A 24,408-nucleotide genomic window follows, 5' to 3' on the forward strand; every position below is an offset into this window, starting at 1 on the left:
AGCAATGATGACGGCACATGTTTCCTTGCAGGTAACCATGGTTGACAGAGGAAGAACAATGATTCCAAGCACCAGCCTCCTTTTGAAGCTTACAGTTTGTCATTCAAACTCAAATCAGCATGAGAGGGATCTCCAGCCTCGTCAACACTCACACCTGTGTTAACGAGAGAATCACTGACATGTCAGCTGGTCCTTTTGTGGCAGGGCTGAAAATGCAGTGGAAATGTTTTTTTGTGATTCAGTTCATCTGCATAGCAAAGAGGGACTTGTCAATTAATTGCAATTCATCTGATCACTCTTCATAACATTCTGGAGTATATGCAAATTGCCATCATACAAACTGAGGCAGCAGACTGAAAATTAATATTTGTGTCATTCTCATAACTTTTGGCCACGATCAGACAAGCACCACCCAGAGTCTCACTGTCATCTAGGCCTATCTAACTCCAGCAGCCTTCCCTCAGGACTTCTAATATTTTCCTCTGAGAATTAAGTCATTGAAACACTACGCTAAACATTCAAGAACACGTACACCTAAAATGGGCAGAAATTATATTTTTAAAACAGCCTGCATTATCAACTCCATTCTGTCATAATGGATTTGCTGATTTTGCACTGTCAAAGAATTTGTTTCATATGTGAGGTTGATCATGCTTTCCTTGTTTGACATGATCCTGTGGACATGTGCAGTGTAGCTGTTCTCCATACTGCTCCAATAAAAAGTGGCTACCAGCTGGGTGTGTAGGGATATCTCAAAACAGTATAAGAAAAACACAGCAACAGTTGGTCGTGCAGCATAACATTACCATGAAATAGAAGTCACATTATGAACCTACTGTACAACTAGTACTTTAACATACTGTAAATAGTACCTGAACATCTTTTGCATAACTGCCTTAATTTTGCTGGACCCCAGGAAGAGTAGCTGCTGCCTTGGCAGGAACTAATAAGGAATAATTACAAATGCACATTTTTGACCAACATTTTATAAGTAAGAACTTAACTTTCAAGTTATAAACTATTAAAAGAGTTGAGTGAATGTGAATTGATGTCACAGGGCTTCAATTTCATTAAAAAAAAAACTGTAGTCTGGCTCAGAGTAGTAAAGAATTAGACAAAAAGTAGCCTATTCCGTCACAGACTGTGACCAGACTCTTCGCTACATCTGACACAGGGAAGTTATAAATAAAAAACCAACCAGCTATGAATCATCATTCCTTATGCAGATATGGGACATTAGCATGGAGAATATCATGTATTCAATCCCAATGTGGAAGGTCTGTCCAAAGGCAAATATAGGGTTAATTCATTTTAGGCTTCGACAGGTAACTGCCAAAATAATGGAAACACTTGAGTACATGAGGGAAACAAATTATACTGAAAGCAGCTGCTTCCACACAGCGGTGGTGCCGATGTTAATTACACAAATAACATCTCATCATGCTTATGTATAAAAATGCTGGGCAGGCCATTATTTTGGCTACCATGGCTATGCACTCATTTACATTGACCCACTATTTATTTTAATTGTTTTGCACTGACTCCCTTGCACACTCACTAGACTCTACACTGACAATCCAACATACAAATATTGACACCTCACACATGCACGCTGCTGCTACCGTTTATTATACAGTATATACTGATTGCTTAGACACTTTTACCCCTACCCACAATTGAACACTTATGGGAGATTCTGGAGCGGCGCCTGAGTCAGCGTTACTGTGAAAGCACAGGTTGGTGGTACCTTAATTGGGAAGGACGGGCTCGTGGTAATGCCTGGAGCGGAATACCATTCCATTGTACCATTCCAGACATTATTATGGGGCAACCTCCCCTCAGCAGCCTCCACTGTGTAAAAGCTTGGGTGATTTCTTACCCTTGTGCCCTCACAGGCTTGGGCTTTCTTGTACTCCTTGTGGCCAGCTCTCTTGTCCAGTTTGGTCCAGAGGGCCTTGGCCTTCCAGTTGGTGACCGTGGCTTTGAGGTTGCTGTAGAAGTTCCTGTAGTCCAGCGGGTCCAGATCCATCTGCCTGCATAAGATACTAAAGGCCTGCATAGTGCCCTTACATGTGGACGCCTGGACAAAGTTCTCAAAGAGCTGCCTGGCCTGAGCACTCCTCTCATCCTCTGTTTCACACATCTTCCGTTTTGGAGACTGTCTGGGCAGTCCCTCACTCCGGCCCCAGCCCTGACAGGCTTAGTTAGACTATGACAACTGCCATCTCAGCGGGTTCTGGAAAGGAAAATGGCATTTGATTTTATTACAGCTTCACTCCACACAGACTATTGACAAAAGTAATCTAGACATTTGCTCTGTGATATGGTCTCCCCAGTAATAATGGTAATTAATAGCACGCTTAATAAAACATGACAAATTACTTTTCTTAAAAAGTCCACAAGAATAATTTGCACCCTGTCTCTTGATTATGTTACTGGACATTTAAAAACAATATAAACAAGATGTCACATTAAAATGTATGTAATATCTCTAGCATGTTCTCAAGACACAATACAACATGCACTCCTTCATATAAGATTCTCAGTGTGAACCCACATTTCCACTGACCAGTCACAGCGAAACAGAAGTTGAAATAGTACATCCTGTTTAAAACACGGAGGATGCTGTTGCATAAAACATAAATATCCTTAATTTGTATAGCTGGAGATGTTTCAGAGCTGTCATGACAAGGCCCATTAAACAGGCACCTCACAAGTCCTCAAATGGCAGCTTCATTAAATAGTATCCACAAAATACCAGTCCCAACATCAACAGGCGACTCCGGGATGCTGGCCTTCAAGCCAGAGTTCCTCTTTCCAGTGTCTGTTCTTTGGCCCATCTTAATCTTTTATTTTTATTGGCCAGTCTGTGATATGGCTTTTCTTTGCAACTCTGCCTAGAAGGCCAGCATCCCGGAATCGCCTCGTCACTGTTGACATTGAGATGGGTGTTTTGCAGGTACAATTTAATGAGGCTGCCAGTCTCAAACTAGACACTAATGTACTTTTGCTCAGTTGTGCACCGGGGACTCCCACTCTTTCTATTCTGGTTAGAGCCAGTTTGCTCTGTTCTGTGAAGGGAGTAGTTCACAGCGTTGTACGAGATCTTCAGTTTCTCGCATGGAATAGCCTTTATTTCTCAGAACAAGAACAGACTGACGAATTCCAGAAGAAGTACTTTGTTTCTGGCCCTTTTTGAGCCTGTATTCGTACCCATTGATGCTCGGGATACTCAACTAGTTTAAAGGCCAGTTTTATTGCTTCTTTAATCAAGAAAAGTTTTCAGCTGTGCTAACATGATTACAAAAGGGATTTCTAATGAACAACTAGACGTAAAATGATAAACTTGGATTAGCTAACACAACGTGCCATTGAAACACAGATTTGATGGTTGCTGATAATGGGCCTCATCTACACTAGGCGTACAATACCATAAAATAAATAAAAATCAGCCCTTTCCAGCTACAAGTCATTTACAACATTAACAATGTCTACACTGTATTTATAATCAATTTGATGTTATTTTAAAAGGACAAGAAAAAAGTTTTTCAAAACAAGGACATTTCTAAGTGACCCCAAACTTTTGAATGTTAGTGTACACACATTTCACTGCCTCCGTCTGCAGTCTCTCCCATTACCTGCCCAAATAACAGAACAAGCTACACCATTCAACTAGTCATCATTCAGTAATTCATCCTCTTCAAGTAAGCATACCACCAATTTCAAGCAGCATATTGTAGGAGCATGTGCTGATGATGTATCCAAGGAAATCAATTATGTTATTCAATGTATAATATGTCCACTCAATGACTGCCTGTCATGTCAATTGAAATGTAAATATGGATGGGTTAAAGGAACCATCAAAGTTCTAAAGTAGGTGAGACTGCAGTTTCCATGAGGTCTGAAACATGATGCCCTTTGATATTTGGATCAGTTGAACGGCTGTGCAGACTGCAGGAGCGCGCAACCCGAACAAGTGAGAAGTCTGGCCTCTTCTCCCCACTGCTTTTAGTGGACCAGAGGTGGTGTCACATCTCTCATACCAAATCACGTTTGGCAGATCGCAACATCTCATCTAGCAAAGGCTCTGGAACTGAAATTCAGATGCTGCTCTTCTCCAAGCTACACTGCTCTTCTCTCTGTCCGGAGTGAACCACTCATGGGACGTTTTAGCTCAGTCAAAAGATAGATTTTATTTAACTACAAGGCTAGATTTTATTTAACTACAAGGCTTGATTGGGAATTGTCACACATTTCAACTTCGCCTCCTCTGGGGGGGTTGAATACACACAGTAACGCAAACAATTCCAGGGAGTCAGAGTGGTATGGGATAGTTCATGGCCTAATCTATATTTAACCGGTTGAAGCACTGTGGGAAATTGCACAGGGAGAGTCTGGCATTATATCGCACTCACAATCTGCCTCCATTTGTAGAAACAGTTTTAAGTAGAGTAGAAAAAACTAGAACAAGACACATGAGTTTGTTGGGGGGGGGAAACATTTTTTTCTCATCATCTTGAATCAAAAGCCAACAGCTAGGTACACAACAACCATGTTAGCGGATGTGTCCATGTATAGTACTTTCAGAAAGTAATCACACCTCTTAACTTTTTCCATATTTTGCTGGGTTACAGCCAAAATTTAAAATTGATTAAATTGAGATGGTGGTATTCTGTGTAGGCCAGTGACACAAAATAAGTTGCATGGACTCACAGTGTGCACGCAATAGTGCTTAACATGTTTTTTTTTTTAAATAAACTACCGCATCTCTGTTTCCCACACATACAGATAATTGTAAGGACCCTAAATCGAGCAGTGAATTTCAAACAGATTCAACCACGAAGACCAGGTAGGTTTTCCAATGCCTCGCAATGGTCACATATTGATATGGGTATAAAAAAAGCAGACACTGAATATCCCTTTGAGCATGGTGAAGTTATTAATTACACAATGGATGGTGTATCAATACACTCAGTCACTACAAAGATACAGGCGTCCTTCTTAACCCAGTTGGGGGAGAGGAAGGAAACCACGCAGGGATCTTACCATGAGGCCCATGGTGACTTCAAAAAAAAGTTAGAGTTAACCTCAAGGATCGGACCATTTTCAAATGTTCACCTAGAATGACATACCCAAATCTAGCTGCCTGTAGCTCTGAACCTGAAGCAAGGATATGCATATTCTCGATAAAAAATAAAAAATCAAATGTATTAGTCACATGCGCAGAATACAACAGGTAGACCTCACGAGTACCTAACCAACAACGTAGTTTAAAAAAAATGCAGATCAGAAATAAAAGTAACAAGTAATTAAAGAGCAGCAGTAAAATGACAATAGCAAGACTATATACGGGGGGTTGGTACAGCGTCAATGTGTAGGGGCACCGGTTAGCTGAGGTAATAAGTACATGTAGGTAGGGTTAAAGTGACTATGCATAGATGATAACAGAGTAGCAGCAGTGTAAAAAGAGGGAGGGGGCAATGCAAATAGTCTAGGTAGCCATTTGATTAGGTGTTCCTGAGTCTTATGGCTACCTAGACTATTTGCATTGCCCCCTCCCTCTTTTTACACTGCTGCTACTCTGTTATCATCTATGCATGGTATAAGAGGTCCTGGATGGCAGGAAGCTTGGCCCCTGTGATGCACTGGGCCGTACGCACTACCCTCTGTAGTGCCTTGCGGTTAGAGGCCGAGCGGTTGCCATACCAGGCAGTGATGCAACCAGTGCTCTCGATAGTGCAGCTGTAGAACCTTTTGAGGATCTAAGGATCCATGCCAAATCTTTTCAGTCTCCTGAGGGGGTTGAGGTTTCACGACTCCTGAGGTTTCACGACTGTCTTGGTGTTTGGACCATGTTAGTTTGTTGGTGATGTGGACACCAATAACTTGAAGCACAACCTACTCCACTGCAGCCTTGTCGATAAAATGGTGGCATGCTCGGCCCTCTTTTTCCTGTAGTCCACAATCATCTCCTTTGTCTTGATCGCATCGAGGGAGAGGTTGTTGTCCTGGCACCATACGGACAGGTCTCTGACCTGCTCCCTATAGGCTGTCTCATCGTTGATCAGATCTACCACTGTTGTGTCATCGGCAAACTTGATGATGGTGTTGTGCAGTCATGAGTGAACATGGAGTACAGGAGGGGACTTAGCACGCACCCGAGGCCCCCTGGTTGAGGATCAGCGTGGCAGATGTGTTGTTACCTACCCTTACCACCCGGGGGCAGCCCGTCAGGAAGTCCAGGATCCAGTTGCAGAGGGAGGTGTTTAGTCCCAGGGTACACAGCTTAGTGATGAGCTTTGAGGGTACTATGAGCTGAAGTCAATGAATAGCATTCTCACAAAGGTGTTCCTTTTGTCCATGTGGGAAAGGGCCGTGTGGAGTGCAATAGAGATTGCGTCATCTATGGATCTGTTTGGGCGGTATGCAAATTGGAGTGGGTCTAGTGTTTGTGATAATGGTGTTGATGTGAGCCATTACCATCCTTTCAAAGCACTTCACTTCATGTAGCACTACAGATGTGAGTGCTACGGGTCTGTGTTCATTTAGGCAGGTTGCCTTAGTGTTCTTGGGCACAGGGACCATGGTGGTCTGCTTGAAACATGTTGGTATTACAGACATGTCAGGGACATGTTGAAAATGTCAGTGAAGACAACTGCCAGTTGGTCAGCACATGCCCGGAGCACACGTCCTGGTAATCCGTCTGGCACCGCAGCCTTGTGTATGTTGACCTGTTTAAAAGGTCTTACGTCGGCTACGGAGAGCATGATCACACAGTCGTCCGGAACTGCTGGTGCTCTTATGCATGTTTCAGTGTTATTTGCCTCGAAGCGAGCAAAGAAGTAGTTTAGCTCTTCTGGGAAGGCTTGTGTCACTGGGCAGCTCTCGGCTGTGATCCCGATGTAGTCTAATGGTTTGCAAGTCCTGCCACACATTATTTGATCTTAGTCCTGTACTGACGCTTCTACTGTTTGATGGTTCGGAGGGCATAGCATCGGAGGAATCCCGGAACATATTCCTTCTGTGCTAACAAAACAGTCCTGTAGCTTAGCATCTGCTTCATCTGACCACTTTTTTTATTGATCAAGTCACTGGTGTTTCCTGCTTTAATTTTAGCTTGTAAGCAGGAATCAGGAGGATAGAATTATGGCCTGATTTGCCAAATGGAGTGCAAGCTTTGTATGAGTCTGTGTGTGGAGTAAAGGTGGTCCAGAATCCCTGGCGACTAGGAGTGCCGCCTCTGGATGAGCGTTTTCCTGTTTGCGTATGGCGGAATACAGCTCATTCAATGCTGTCGTAGTGCCAACCTCCGACTGTGGTGGTATGTAAACAGCTACGAAAAATACAGATATAATTCTCTAGGTAGGTAGTGTGGTCTACAGTTTCTCATGAGATACAATTGCGCGAGACTTCCTTAGATATCTTGCACCAGCTGTAATTCACAAAAATACATAGTCCGCCGCCCCTCGTCTTACCAGACGTCGCTGTTCCTGCCGATACAGTGTTGATCATGTCGTCGTTCAGCCACGACACTGTGAAGCATAAGTTTTTACAGTTTTGAATGTCCAGTTGGTTGGTTTATTTACATAATGTTGCCGCTACCGCCTCTTATGACCGAAAATAACTTCTGGACATAAGGACTGCGATTACTCACCACAGACTGGCAGAATCCAGTCTGACGAAAAAGATATACTGCTTTCTCAGGAACAGCCCCAGATACCCATGATTTGTGTGAAGAGGTGGATTTTAAAAAATGGGACAGAGGGTGGGCTGGCTTCTGAGAATTCATAGGCGAACGCATAAACCCCCACTTGCTTTCATTCTGCTAGCAAATGTGCAATCTTTGGACAATAAAAAAAAAAAAAAATCGATGACCTACGCGGAAGAAACTACAAAAGAACACAATCGAGTGGGGACACGTAAAATGTCTGCCTTCTCCAGCTCCATCTTAAGTTTATGGAAATGTAAAATTAATGTAGGAGAATATAACACATTAGATCTGATAAAAGATCATACAAAATAAACAACTTTTTTTTGTACCATCTTTGAAAACACAAAGAGACAATGTATTGTTTTAGGCCAGGCGCAATTTGGGCCACTAGATGTCAGCAGTGTATGTGCAGTTTTAAACTGATCCAATGAACCATTTCTGTTCAAAATGTTGTATAAAGACTGCCCAAATGTGCCTAATTGGTTTACTAATAACTTTAAGTTCATAACTGTGCACTCTCCTCAAACAATAGCATGGTTTTATTTCACTGTAAATTGGACAGTGCAGTTAAATTAACAAGAATTTAAGCTTTCTGCCAATATCAGATATGTCTACGTCCCGGGAAATGTTCTTGTTACTTACAACCTCATGCTAATCGCATTAGCCTACGTTAGCTCAACCATCCCAAGGGGGACCCACCAATCCTGTGGCAGTTTTAATGGCTGTGATAGGAGAAAACTGACAGACAGGCCAACATTGTAGTTACTCCACAATACTAACCTAAATTACAGAATGAAAAAGGAAGCCTTTACAGAATACAAATATTACAAAACATACCTCCCTTTAGAAATAAGATAAAGTAAATCTGAAAAACAATCTGGCAAAGAAATTAGCTTTATGTCCTGAATACAAAAGGTGTTATGTTTGGGCCAAATCCAATATGTTATGAATTTGCCTGTCATCGGGAAGGACGAGGGAGTTAAGGATACAAATAAAAACATAAGAGCAAAGCACAGGCAAGATCTAGAGAGAGGAAAACCTGGTTCAGTCTACTTTCCAGACACTGGGAGACAAATGCACCTCTCAGCAGGACAATAACCTAAAATACAAGACCAAATATACACTTGAGTTCACAACATTGAATGTTCCTGAGTGGCCACTTTTGAATTAAATCTGCTTGAAAATCTGTGGCAAGACTTGAAAACGGCTGTCTATCTATGATCAAGAACTAACTTGAAGAATTTCAAAATATGTGTTTTAAATGGATAAACATTGCACAATCCAGGGGTGGAGGGCTCCTAACAAACTTACCCAGAAATACCATGTGTCAGCAATTACAGCTAACATGTATTGAGTCAGGGGTGTGAATACTTATGTAAATGAGATATGTATTTAATTTAATTGCAAAATTGTCTAAAAACATGTTCTTTGTCATTATGTGGTATTGTGTAGAAGGGTGACAACTGTTTTTATTCATGCTATAACATAAAATCTATTGTAAGTCAATGGTTATGAAGACTTTAAGGCACTGTAGGTTACCTGGACATAGCCTGAGGTCAGGAAAGAGCATACAGCAGTGGGGGCTGCTGAGGGGAGGACAGCTCATAATAAATGACGAAGAGTCATTCGAGTCAAACGTGGTTGATACCATTCCATTGACTCCCTTCCAGCCATTACTATGAGCCTTCCTCCCGTCAGTAGCCTCCACTGGTATACAGGTAGAGCTAACCAAGGAGTATAATGTCTGTCAAAGCACAGACAAGACATGGGTATTGGTTACAGCAGCTAGATAGGAGTTGGTTTTTGTAACAGCCAGGCTATAACTTAACGTTAAAAATCATCCTGCTTTTCAAATCTGTTATCATCCTTTACCTCAGCTGAGAGTTGGAGTAGCCAGGGCAATTCGGAACAAGGAAAGTGTTCTGTTCATATATCCTCTGTCAGCATATGATAAAAGTAAGGCTGTGAACATATGCTCTTGCTTAAGAGACCTTTTAAGGAAGTGTATTTGATCACTGATAAAGGTTTGTTATTCTGACAATGTAGGTTAACCCACAAAAGCACATTTCATATACTGTCTGACATTACCTCAAACAAATACTTTTTTTTTTAACTTGAATTTAAAATTGGACGTTAGATACAAGGCCATTGACAATGCTAAATATTTCAGATAAAAATCAGTTTGAGCATTTGCATACAGTTGTAGTGGAAAATAAGTTTAATATAGAAGTAAGCTTTTTATTAGTTCAGACCAGCTGACTGAGTACTGTGGTAGTAGACTGGGATTGCTGAAGCACATAGTGTAATGTCAAGAGAACAGTATGAGAGAAGGAAAGTCATGCCATCTCAGTGAGACAGGAATCCAAATTAGGTGGTCCTCTCTCCTCTGTAGCTCAGTTGCTAGAGCATGGTGCTCACAAGGCAGGATAATGGGTTTGATTCCCAGGACAACCCTTACTTAAAATGTATGCGCGCACACACATTGAACAAAAATATATTTAAAAATTTTTTAAACACATGTAAACTGTTGGTCCCATGTTTCATGAGCTGAAATAAAATATAAAAAAATAGCAGAATGTTCCATACGCACAAAATGTATTTACATCCGTTAGTGAGCATTTCTCCTTTGCAAGAGATAATCCATCCACCGGACAGGTGTGGCGTATCAAGAATCTGATTAAACAGCATGATCATTACACAGGTGCACCTTGTGCAGTGGACAAAAGGTCAATGTCTCAAGTTGAGGGAGTGTTTAATTGATATGCTGACTGCAGGAATGTCCACCAGAGCTGTTGCCAGAATTTCTCTACCATACGCCACTTTCAACGTCGATTTGGAGAATTTGGCAGTACATCCAACCGGCCACACAACCACAGACTGCGTCGTGTGGGCGACCGGTTTGCTGATGTCAATGTTGTGAACAGAGTGCCCCATGGCGGCGGTGGGGTTATGGTATGGGCAGGCTTAAGCTATGGACAATGAACACCATTGCATTTTAATTTGAATGCACAGAGACACCATGAGGAGATCCTGAGGCCCATTGTCGTGCCATTTATCCGCTGCCATCACCTCATGTTTCCGCATAATGCACGGCCCATGTCACAAGGATCTGTGCACAATTCCAGGAAGCTGAAAATGTCCCAGTTATTCCATGGCCTGCATACTCAGACCTATTGAGCATGTTTGGAATGCTCTGGATCGACAGAGTTCCAGTTCCCGCCAATATCCAGCAACTTTGCACAGCTATTGAAGAGGAGTGGGACAACATTCCACAATCAACAGCCTGATCAACACTATGTGAAGGAGATGTGTCGAGCTGCATGAGAAGAAGTGTTCACACCAGATACGGGCTGGTTTTCTGACACTTGTTTTTTTGAAAAGGTATCTCTGACCAAGATGCATATCTGTATTCCGTCGTGTTAAATCTGTAGATTAGGGCCTAATTAATTTATTTCAATTGACTGATTTCCTTATATGAACTGTAACTCAGTAAAGTCTATGAAATTGTTGCATTTTTATCTACCAAAGAAGAGCCGACAAGTGCCTGGGCAGAGACTGAGCCAGGAACACCTTGGGAAAAACACTTCAAAAGACATGGCTCACTGGCTCTGAGCACCAAGCAAAGAGACTTCTCCCTAGACCACTACAACCTGTTTAAACCGATCTCTTTACAGTACAGGCAATGAGAATTTCATAATACAGTCTAGAGCTCATAGGACATTCTACTTCCGTGAGGAAAATCCCAAGTCTCACACAAAGCATTTAGGCGTGTCAGAGTGATGGTGTGGTGAAAGGGATTTCAAAGTGGTTGGCTGGTGACATGCAGGTTTTAATATGATGCTAAGTAACTCCAGCACACTCAGTTTCCGCCCAGGCAGGAAACATCCCCTGGAGGAATGTCAGAGATATGAAATATGGACCTGCTGCAGGATAGACAGGATAATTTGTAATGGAGAAAGAACAAACAGAGAATGCCCTTTATGAAATATAATTATATTAGTCAGGTTAGTTGTTCCTTTCCTCCAGTCAGGAAAGGGACATAAGCTAACTTGAAAAAGAGCATTCCAGTCATATCTATAAAGTCAAATAACATTCAAACTTAGATTCAATATAGTCATACTCCTAGTTTATTAGCATTTACTACAGATTCCACATCATATAAAACGTCCTACTTGACATGAACTCCAGTCTGTCTGCCCAATGGACGGTTTCATATGTTAGCCTTAATGACCGGGGGTATGTAGGTCATGCCATTACCACACAGGCCGTAATGACATCTCTGGAGTACAATCAAGAGACCAGATCTATGCACATCAAACCAGATAAACACCCACACCCATCCTTGGTAGGATAAGCTATAAACTAGCGATCCAGCAATCACATACTTGCTATTCCCTTGGCTTAAAGACGACATGGTCAATACCACATCTGCAGTGGCCATACAGCACTTACTGCGATATGGCCTCTGCAGAAGTCAAGGCATTTATACTTCACTGAGCTGTTGTGAAGGAAGTGAGTTTATATAGTACCTTCCGCCCCCGCCTACAGTCAACGAAACATGTCAATGCAGAGCTACACTTAGTCCTCCGCATTTTTACAAAGTTTGAGCAGTGCGGAGCTCAATTTGCCCTCGAGAGCGTCGCAATTGCATCACACCTTCCATACGAAGCCTCCAACCACATTTTCGGCTCAAGTATAAAATTTACTTTTACTGTAATAGACACACATTCATGTAATAAGGCAAAGCGTTAACAGGTGCTTAAGACCACTACCAACCTCTAGGGTGGAAAATGAAATATGTGAGGGAAGAAATAGTGCGAGGGCTGGTAGAGAAGGACCAATTATACTGGTAATTACTGCACAGTGCAAAGACATCCAGGAAGGAATTCTTGCTTTCAGATAATGGCAATTCCACAGTAACGAAATTAGGCTGAGACTCAGATTTTTTTCTTAAATGGGGAAAATCTATCAAAATTTAATAAACCATACAACTATGCACAATGACTACTTTGAACAATTTACACAGTAAATTAAATAAAAACATTTACTGGAAAAACTGTGCAGATGCAAAGTTCTGTAACAGAATGACAGTAGAATATACCTCAGTATTATTCGGTTACCAACTTTGGCATTTGCCCAGTTATTCCTTATATTTCCTTTTCTACTTGACCACATGCCAAAACTTTACCATCACTGTACCGTCAACACACCACAATATATACATATTTCAACAAACATCAATTACCTCAACGGTAGATCTATTGCATTATTAAAACTGCATCAAAGAGCTCTGCAGTGTATTCACACATACCAATGATAGACCAAAGTAACAGAAGTGTAAACTGACTGAGAACCTGACCGAGACTGCAAGCTCAGGTGTCAATAAACAGGTAGATAAGGGAATAGGCTCAGGGTGGAAGCCAATCATATCTGGAGTAATAAGAACATAATGAAGTGCTTTGTAAAATACAATCCTACAAAAGTCACCCAATAAAAACACAAGCAATCACAGTGATAATAGTATAAAAGGAAGTCTGTCTACCGCTCACATGCTTCTGTCTCAGTCAAACTTCACAGAGAATAGATTGGCCTCAAATCATCTGACGGAAACCCATCCGGTTCGTGAGTGACACCACGAGCTCCTGATGTATTTTTGTCCTGCCTCTGGGCTGATATGCAGGCCCAGACCTTATAAGTCTGACTTACTCTAGTAGTGACAGAGCTTGGGTAACTGTTTTTTACATGGGCAACAAGGGCGAGATGAAAAGCTCACATCAAAAGCTAAAAGATTAACGTCACAACCATAACAATGGGATTGAGGTCCTTATAGAAAAATGCTTTGGCCATTGAGAGGGTTTAGGATTAAAGTCACGTTGACAGGAACGACAGCCAGGGACTTGGTAAACATGGGGCATATTGGTGCAGCCAGAGCCAGGGTTTTTAAAAAACAGCCATGTTCCCAGGAAATCTTAAACCAAATGTGACAAATACATTCATATAATGTTTCACACTTTCAATTCTAGCCTCTATAAAATGAATAAGTAGTGCAAAGATGTATCAACACATCTTTAAGTTGGTAATAGTCTGAGGAAAATAACCATTTGGTAGGGATTTGTCTAACGACCTTTCACTCATACTTAAAGCTGCAATACGCAACCCACCAAATTCACATAGAAATGTGATTTACAGATGTCATTCACATTGAAAGCAAGTCTAAGTGGTAGATCTGTTTAATTTCTATGCTTTTGTTCACCAGCTTCAAACAACTGAAAATACAATATTTTTGGTTAAAGAAATGTTCTCATTGCTTGTTTTGTCAAACTAGCCAAATTTTAGCATCCAGGAATTGACAGCCATTTCTGCATATGGCACCTTTAAGCTCCTCGTGCCAATTGTTTTTCTAGTGGTCGTTTACAGAACGCATGTTTTGAAAGGGGCTTTTCAGTTCTGACAAGACCAATATACAGATATTTTACAAAATAATGGGAACACTTGCGTAGATGAGCGATACAAAGTACATTGAAAGCAAGTGTTTCCACACAGGTGTAATTCCTGAGCTTAACATCCGATCAGGCTTATGGTGAGCGAGTAAATTAGCAAGTGCATTGGCGATGTCGTACTCACAGCAACTATTAAAACATTCCCAAACCAGAAACCGTGGATTGATGGCAGCATTCGCGGAAAACTGAAAGAGCGAACCACTGCTTTTAACCAGGGCAAGGTGACCGGAAACATGACCGAATACAAACAGTGTAGCTATTGTCTCTGCAAGGCAATCAAACAAGCTAAGCGTCAGTATAGAGACAAAGTAGAGTCGCAATTCAATGGCTCAGACACAAGAGGTATGTGGCAGAGTCTACAGTCAAATCATAGATTACAAAAAGAAAACCAGCCCCGTCGAGGACCAGGATGTCTTGCTCCCAGACAGACTAAACAACTTCATTGCTCGCTTTGAGGACAATACAGTGCCATTGACACGGCCCGCTACCAAAACCTGCGGACTCTCCTTCACTGCAGCCAGCGTGAGTAAGAAATTTGAACGTGTTAACCCTCGCAAGGCTGCAGGCCCAGACGGCATCCCCAGCCGCGTCCTCAGACCATGCGCAGACCAGCTGGCTGGTGTGTTTACGGACATATTCAATCAATCTTTATCCCAGTCTGCTGTTCCCACATGCTTCAAGAGGGCCACCATTGTTCCTGTTCCCAAGAAAGCTAAGGTAACTGAGCTAAACGACTACCGCCCCGTAGCACTCAATTCAGTCATCATGAAGTGCTTTGAGAGACTAGTCAAGGACCATATCATCGCCACCCTACCCGACACCCTAGACCCACTCCAATTTGCTTATCGCCCCAATAAGTCCACAGACAACGCAATCGCAACCACAATGCCCTAACCCATCTGGACAAGAGGAATACCTGGACTTCCTGATGGACCGCCCCCAGGTGGTGAGGGTAGGTAACAACATCTCCACCCCACTGATCCTCAACACTGGGGCCCCCCACAAGGGTGCGTTCTGAGCCCTCTCCTGTACTCCCAGTTCACCCACGACTGCGTGGCCATGCACACCTCCAACTCAATCATCAAGTTTGCAGACAACACTACAGTGATAGGCTTGATTACCAACAACGACGAGACGGCCTACAGGGAGGAGGCGAGGGCCCTCGGAGTGTGGTGTCAGGAAAATAACCTCACGCTAAATGTCAACAAAACAAAGGAGATGATTATTATCGTGGACTTCAGGAAAGAGCAGAGGGAGCACCCCCCTATCCACATCGACGGGACAGTAGTGGAGAGGGTAGTAAGTTCTAAGTTCCTTGGCGTACACATCACGGACAAAATTAATTGGTCCACCCACACAGACAGCGTGGTGAAGAAGGCGCAACAGCGCCTCTTCAACCTCAGGAGGCTGAAGAAATTTGGCTTGTCACCAAAAGCACTCAAACTTTTACAGATGCGCAATCGAGAGCATCCCATCCTGTCGGGCTGTATCACCGCCTGGTACGGCAACTGCTCCACCAACAACCATAAGGCTCTCCAGAGGATAGTGAGGTCTGCACAACGCATCACCGGGGGCAAACTACCTGCCCTACAGTTCACCTACACCACCCAATGACACAGGAAGGTCATAAAGATCATCAAGGACAACAACCACCCGAGCCACTGCCTGTTCACCCAGCTATCATCCAGAAGGCGAGGTCAGTACAGGTGCATCAAAGCAGGGACCAAGAGACAAAAACAGCTTCTATCTCAAGGCCATCAGACTGTTAAACAGCCATCACTAATATTGAGTGGCTGCTACCAACATACTGACTCATCTCTAGACACTTTAATATGGGAAAAATTGATGTATCACTAGCCACTTTAAACAATGCCACTTAATATGTTTACATACCCTTATATGTAAATACTGTACTCTATACCATCTACTGCATCTTGCCTATGCCGTTCTGTATCATCACTCATTCATATATCCTTATGTACATATTCTTGATCCCTTTACACTTGTGTGTATAAGGTAGTTGTTGTGAATTGTTAGGTTAGATTACTTGTTGGTTATTACTGCATTGTCAGAACTAGAAGCACAAGCATTTCGCTACACTCGCATTAACATTGCTAACCATGTGTATGTGACAAATAAAATTTGATCATGTACAAACATTTTGGGCAGGCCATCATTTTGGCTACCATGGCAATGCCCCCATAGGATGCCAATTCCTCCATCCACAGGGCACGAGTGGTCACTGAATGGTTTGATGAGCATGATAAATTATGTAAAGCATATGCCAAGGACATCTCAGTTACCAGATCTCAACCCAATTGAAAACATATGGGAGATTCAGGAGTGGCACCCGAGACATCGTTTTCCACCACATCAACAAAACATCAAATTATGGAGTTTAGCTTGGAAGAAAAAGGTAACACATCCCACCAATAGAGTTCCAGACACTTGTAGAATCTATGCCAAGGTGCATTGAAGCGGTTCTGGCTCGTGGTGGCCCAGGCCCTATTAAGACACTAAGTTGGTGTTTATTTTGGCAGTTACCTGTACATTGCTGAACTGAACCCTCACCCAAATTGAACACCCTTGCAAAATGTGCATTCACATGAATGAACACTAACGGCTCATAATGACCTGAAAGGGACAAAGTCACTAACTTCTTTCTGACTGAGTTCAGGTGTAGTTTGTTTAATCCATCTGAATTCTATGACAGGTCACAGGACCAGAGGCACCTGCTCCACTCACCTCTGATCTGTTGATGGGAGGTAGGCCAATTACCACCATTTCCCTAACAATCATATACTAGTATTTAAATCAGACAGAGCCAAAGTCAGCCCTCAAGACAGACAGCCTTGGTTACAGCGTGAACAACTTGATAATTGCGTACATTAATTTCTACAGCCTGTTGAATACGTTTTTAAAAGCAAATTGATGACTAAAAGGCTTTTTGAATCGTTAAATTGTCTCAAATAATCTGATATGTACCATATAAACACACTTGACTTTCCAACAGTGCAGGGTTGTAAAATATGGAGCATGATGTTTTTCAAATTGGACGGTGTAACCAAACACGATTATACCGTATTCAGAACCCGATAGTATCTCTTAAATAAATGTATAAATATTTTAGTGGCACACGTTGAACAGAAATAATACGAGCTAAAAATGGAATAGAATATACAGGCAATTTGTTTAGTGTTAAAAGATCACCAGAATTACAACGGAATTTTAGATAACATTCCAGTTATTCGGACAGAGGTAGTCTACATTCACGCTGAAATGAGAAAGAAGCTGTCAGGCACTTACATCTGTGTGTGAATTGAAACTAACTTTAAAATGACAGCTGTGCCAATAAAGACGCCTTGCTTTATCCAGAAAACACTTTCCTCCAGGCGTTACAAATGTCCACCGAGCAATTAACAACAAGGTATCCAACTTCTAGCTCAGTCTGTTGACTACTGAAATGTACTCAAGTTGTAGCCTTCAAATGGGAGCTGTAGATAATGCCCAATGACTATTTGGTAATGCCCAACAAATCTTTAAAAGGCGGTACTTCAGTGGAATAGCGTCCAATGGGAATCTGTACTTGGGGAAAACGCAAGCGTAAATGAATGCATAAATTAAACCAAATGGGAAGGTGGTATTTACCGAATTAAAAAAAAAAAAGATTTTATTTAACCTGTATTTAACTAGGCAAGTCAGTTAAGAACAAATTCTTATTTACAATGACGGTCTACATACGACTGGGTAAAATCTACTTGACCGCCCTTCCAACTCATAATTACGAGTGTGAAACTCGTCAATCATCACTGAGCTACGACTTCTCTGACATGCTGACCTCTAACGTAACCTAGTATTGAAATTACCTCGATAACGGCATTTCGGAAGTTGAATGTAACAACAAAACACTATTTATAAAAAGCTATGTATTAACATGTTTTTTAACACTATACTTTGTTTACAAGCATGATAGCTGCATATTTAGTTTATCGTTGATGCAGCTTGTTGGCCATTAGCCAATCTTTGTTTCTCAACGAATGCCTGAATGCCTCCAACTGCTATTTACGACTTCACAACTGGTAATTTACACCATCCCACTTGGTTGTGAACGCAGTATTATTGCCAGACGAGTCCTGGGACCAACTGTCAGCAACTTTTTCCAATATAGACTGTAGAATTGCCAAGGGACACAAACTGTTTTATTTTTACACAGTTTACGCAATTGCTAAAATTCTTAAAAGTTAACTTTTGTCTAAATGGTAGCACAGTAGATGACATGGCACGCAACCATTGGTTGATGCATGCAACGTCTGCGCAGGGGAACACCCCCAACAGATGCTCAAGGCATCACATCCGGGCGTGATTGGGAGTCCCATAGGGCGGTGCACAATTGTCCCAGCGTCGTCAGGTGAGGCCGTCATTGTAAATAAGAATTTGTTATTTACTGACTTGCCTAGTTAAATAAAGGTTCAATTAAAAAAGATAAAAAAATTGGTGACCAATGCCTTTTAATAAAGTGTGTTGGATTTTTTACTTATCCACCTTGTGTCTACATGTCTGACTGCATGATGTTTAAAGAAATCATATGACCAAAGGTCATGTAGTTTTGACTGCAAGTTTCTGCAGTTGCTCTTCGCCAACTTCATCCTGCCTGCATCGTGGAAGGCTCTATTGTCAACTAATCATTAGGGCGTTTTTGTAGGATCCACCCCACAAGAATGTGACCAAAGACATGACTGGAACAGGAAGCAACTGCATGTTTGCCTATATACAAAATAATGCGATATTTGAGTCTCCCGCTCAGTAATTGATTGTAGAATGAACACATGATTTCAGTTTGTGAGTGTGTGATACGGGGGTTGGAGCCATGTTTATTTTGGCATTGTAAAGATTTTTTAAAATAAATAATGGCAACACTGCCATGTTGAACATCTCTTTCCAAAATCTTGAGCATTAATTAGGAGTTGATCCCCCTTTGCTGTTATAACAGCCTCCACTCTTCTGGGAAGGCTTTCCAATAGATGTTTGAACATTTCTGCAGGGACTTGCTTCTATTCAGCCACAAGAATATTGGGAAATGATGTTGAGCGATTAGACCTGGCTCGCAGTCGGCGGTCCAATTCATCCCAAAGGTGTTCGATGGGGTTGAGGTCAGGTCTCTGTGCAGGCCAGTCAAGTTCTTCCAAACCGATCTCAACAAACCCTTTCTGTATGGACCTCGCTTTATGCATGGGGGCATTGTCATGCTGAAACAGGAAAGGGCCTTCTCCAACTGTTGCCACAAAGTTGGAAGCATAGAATCGTCTAGAATGTCATTGCATGCTGTAGCGTTAAGATTTCCCTTCACTGGAACTAAGGTGCCTAGCACACCATGGAAAACAGCCCCAGACCATTATTCCTTCCATACCAAACTTTACCGTTGGCACTATGCATCGGAGTAGGTAGCATTCTCCTGGTATCTGCCAAACCAAGATGTGTCCGTCTTGACTGCCAGATGGTGAAGCGTGATTTATCACTCCAGAGAACACGTTTCCACTGCTCAAGAGTCCAATGGTGTTGAGCTTTACACCACTCCAGCCGACGCTTGGCATTAAGCATGGTGATCTTAGGCTTGTGTGTGTTTGCTCGGCCATGGAAACCCATTTCATGAAGCTCCAGATGAACAGTTTTTGTGCTGACGTTGCATCCAGAGTCAGATTAGGACTCGGTAGTGAGGACAGATTATTTTTATGTGCTACACACCTCAGCGGTCCTGTTCTGTGAGTTTGTGTGAACTACCACTTAGCAGCTGAGCTGTTATTGCTCCTAGACGTTTCCATTTCGCAATAACAGCTCTAGCAGGGCATAAATTTGACGAACTGACTTGTTGGAAAGGTGGCATCCTATGACAGTGTCACACTGAATGTCACTGAGCTCCAAAAAACATTCTACTGCCAATTTTTGGCTATGGAGATTGCATGGCAGTATGCTCAATTTTGTACACCTGTCAGCAACAGGTGTGGGTGAAATATCAGAATATGTGGTCATAGGACACATTGCCATTGGGAATGGTCACATATTCTGGTGCTAATTGAAACTTCTACCCAATTTCAGTTTTCAGTATGATCAGAGCTGGAATATACAGTACCAGTCAAAAGTTTGGACACCTACTCATTCAAGGGTTTTTCTTTCTTCTTACTATTTTCTACATTGTAGAATAATAGTGAATACATCAAAACAATGAAATAGCACATATGGAATCATGTAGTAACCAAAAAAGTGTAACCAAAAAACAAATCTAAATATATTTGAGATTCTTCAAAGTTGCCATCCTTTGCCTTGATGACAGCTTTGCACACTATAGGCATTCTCTCAAACCAGCTTCATGAGGTAGTCACCTGGAATGCATTTCAATTAACAGATGTGCCTTCTTAAAAGTTAATTTGTTGATTTTATTTTATTCTTAATGCATTTGAGTCAATCGTGTTGTAACAAGGTTGGGGTGGTATACAGAAGAGATCCCTATTTGGTAAAAGAACTAAGTCCATATTATTGCAAGAACAGCTCAAATAAGCAAAGAGAAATGACAGCCCATCATTACTTTAAGACATGAAGGTCAGTCAATCCGGATAATTTCAAGAAATTTGAAAGTTTCTTCAAGTGCAGTCGCAAAAATCATCAAGCGCTATGATGAAACTGTCTCTCATGAGGACCGCAACATAATGATCTCCGCATGTGTAGTTCCCACAGGAGGTGAGATGGTGTGGGGGTGCTTTGCTGGGGATACTGTCTGTGATTTATTTAGAATTCAAGGCACCCTTAACAAGCATGGCTACCACAGCATTCTGCAGTGATATGCCATCCCATCTGGTTTGTGCTTAGTTGGACGATCATTTGTTTTTCCCCAGCTATAATGAATGCAGCCTCAGGATATGTGGTTTCCTTAACTAGTCTCTCAAGCACTCACAAACTTCTACAGATGCACAATCGAGAGCATCCTGTCGGGCTGTATCACCGCCTGGTACGGCAACTGCTCCGCCCACAACCGTAAGGCTCTCTAGAGGGTAGTGAGGTCTGCACAACGCATCACCAGGGGCAAACTACCTGCCCTCCAGGACACCTACACCACCCGATGTCACAGGAAGGCCATAAAGATCATCAAGGACAACAACCACCCGAGCCACTGCCTGTTCACCCCGCTATCATCCAGAAGGCGAGGTCAGTACAGGTGCATCAAAGCAGGGACAGAGAGACTGAAAAACAGCTTCTATCTCAAGGCCATCAGACTGTTAAACAGCCGCCACTAACATTGAGTGGCTGCTGCCAACATACTGACTCAACTCCAGCCACTTTAATAATGGAAATGCATAGAAATTGATATAAAAATGTATCACTAATATAATGTTTACATACCCTACATTATTCATCTCACATGTATGTGTATATACTGTACTCGATACCATCTACTGCATTTTGCCTATGCCGTTCTGTACCATCACTCATTCATATATCTTTATGTACATATTCTTTATCCCTTTACACTTGTGTGTGTATTAGGTAGTGGTTGTGGAATTGTTATGTTAGATTATTCGTTGGTTATTACTGCATTATCGGAACTAGAAGCACAAGCATTTCGCTACACTCGCATTAACATCTGCTAACCATGTGTATGTGACAAATACAATTTGATTTGATTCGACAATAAGCCAAAATACAGTGAGGGAAAAAAGTATTTGATCCCCTGCTGATTTTGTACATTTGCCCACTGACAAAGAAATGATCAGTCTATAATTTTAATGGTAGGTTTATTTGAACAGTGCGAGACAGAATAACAACGACAAAAATCCAGAAAAATGTATGTCAAAAATGTTATAAATTGATTTGCATTTTAATGAAGAAAATAAGTATTTGACCTCTCTGCAAAACATGACTTAGTACTTGGTGGCAAAACTCTTGTTGGAAATCACAGAGGTCAGATGTTTCTTGTAGTTGGCCACCAGGTTTGCACACATCTCAGGAGGGATTTTGTCCCACTCCTCTTTGCAAATCTTCTCCAAGTCATTAAGGTTTCGAGGCTGATGTTTAGCAACTCGAACCTTCAGCTCCCTCCACAGATTTTCTATGGGATTAAGGTCTGGAGACTGGCTAGGCCACTCCAGGACCTTAAAGTACTTTTTCTTGAGCCAGTCCTTTGTTGCCTTGGCCGTGTGTTTTGGGTCATTGTCATGCTGGAATACCCATCCACGACCCATTTTCAATGCCCTGGCCAAGGGAAGGAGGTTCTCACCCAAGATTTGACGGTACATGGCCCCGTCCATCGTCCCTTTGATGGGGTGAAGTTGTCCTGTCCCCTTAGCAGAAAAACACCTCCAATGCATAATGTTTCCACCTCCATGTTTGACGGTGGGGATGGTATCTTGGGGTCATAGGCAGCATTCCTCCACCTCCAAACACGACGAGTTGCGTTGTTGCCAAAGAGCTCCATTTTGGTCTCATCTGACCACAACACTTTCACCCAGTTGTCCTCTGAATCATTCAGATGGGCATGTATATGTACTTTCTTGAGCAGGGGGACATTGCGTGCGCTGCAGGATTTCAGTCCTTCACGGCGTAATGTGTTATCAATTGTTTTCTTGGTGACTATGGTCCCAGCTGCCTTGAGATCATTGACAAGATCCTCCCGTGTAGTTCTGGGCTGATTCCTCACCGTTCTCATGATAATTGCCACTCCACGAGGTGAGATATTGCATGGAGCCCCAGGCCCAGGGAGATTGACAGTTCTTTTCTGTTTCTTCCATTTGCGAATAATCACACCAACTGTTGTCACCTTCTCACCAAGCTGCTTGGCGATAGTCTTGTAGCCCATTCCAGCCTTGGGTAGGTCTACAATCTTGTCCCTGACATCCTTGGAGAGGTCTTTGGTCTTGGCCATGGTGGAGAGTTTCAAATCTGATTGCTTCTGTGGACAGGTGTCTTTTATACAAGTAACAAACTGAGATTAGGAGCACTCCCTTTAAGGGTGTGCTCCTAATCTCAGCTCGTTACCTGTATAAAAGACTGGGAGCCAGAAATCTTTCTGATTGAGAGGGGGTCAAATACTTATTTCCCTCATTAAAATGCAAATCAATTTATAGGATTTCTGACATGCGTTTTTCTGGATATTTTTGTTGTTATTCTGTCTCTCACTGTTCAAATAAACCTACCATTACAATTATAGACTGATCATTTCTCTGTCAGTGGGCAAACGTACAAAATCAGCAGGGGATCAAATACTTTTTTCCCTCACTGTACATCTCTAGGCTGTGTAAGGGCTATTTCACCAAGAAGGAGAGTGATGGAGTGCTGCATCAGATGACCTGGCCTCCACAATCACCTGACCTCAACCCAATTGAGATGGTTTGGGATGAGTTGGACCGCAGAGTGAAGGAAAACCAGCCAACAAGTGCTCAGCATATGTGGGAACTCCTTCAAGACCATTGGAAATGCATTCCATGTGAAGCTGTTTGAGAGAATGCCAAGAGTGTGCAAAGGGTGGCTACTATGAAGAATCTAAAATACAAAACATATTTTCATTTGTTTCACACCTTTTTGGTTACTACAGTACATGATTCCATACATGTTATTTAATCATTTTGATGTCTTCACTATTATTCTACAATGTAGAAAATAGTAAAATAAAGAAAAACCCTTGTGTCCAAACTTTTGGCTGGTACTGTAAATGTTTGAGGACCGGGTTTGTTTTTTTCTGGATCCCATTAGAATGACAATGGCAGAGAAAGGGACAGAGCAACAACTCTTACAATTCCAAATATTTAATCCTGCAAGATACTTAATTATACAGTATAACTACTTTTTTTTGTCAAAGCAAAGATGCATACATTTGTTTTGCTTGTGCTACATACATCTACAGTATATCGGTCTATATTGGTATGCTAATACTAGAAAATGCCCAGTGTACTACTATTGTGAATATTTTGTTGTTGTTATAAATACATTTTTTAAATTCAGATTTTTCATGGGGTGCTGCAGCACCCTCACCACCCCTACTTCCCGCGGCTATGTTTGAAATCATGATTTGTCCGGATGAAAAATCCAAGCACCGGAACTATTTCTGCTAGTTAGCTATCAGTGTCCATAGTATAAAGACAGTTATAAACTGGGTGGTTTGAGCCCTGAAGGCTGATTGGCTGTTAGCCTTGGTACATCAAACCCTATACC

General features: G+C 42.0%; 1 protein-coding gene across 2 annotated transcripts in view; it reads right to left on the reverse strand.

Annotated features, from left to right (window-relative positions):
• The window catches only part of mical2b (microtubule associated monooxygenase, calponin and LIM domain containing 2b), a 99,441-nt gene extending 81,726 nt beyond the window's left edge, over positions 1-17,715 (reverse strand). For both annotated transcript variants that reach the window (XM_052466111.1, XM_052466110.1), the window contains exons 1-2: positions 17,518-17,715; positions 1,880-2,236 (exon numbers count right to left, since the gene is read on the reverse strand). In XM_052466111.1, coding sequence (XP_052322071.1) covers positions 1,880-2,143 — 264 coding nt within the window. In that variant the 5' untranslated portion in view covers positions 2,144-2,236; positions 17,518-17,715. The remainder of the gene's footprint in view (positions 1-1,879; positions 2,237-17,517) is intronic.
• Between the last annotated feature and the right edge of the window lie 6,693 nt (positions 17,716-24,408).

Source organism: Oncorhynchus keta, chromosome 17, assembly GCF_023373465.1.
Source record: "Oncorhynchus keta strain PuntledgeMale-10-30-2019 chromosome 17, Oket_V2, whole genome shotgun sequence".
Classification (NCBI taxonomy): Eukaryota; Metazoa; Chordata; class Actinopteri; order Salmoniformes; family Salmonidae; genus Oncorhynchus; species Oncorhynchus keta.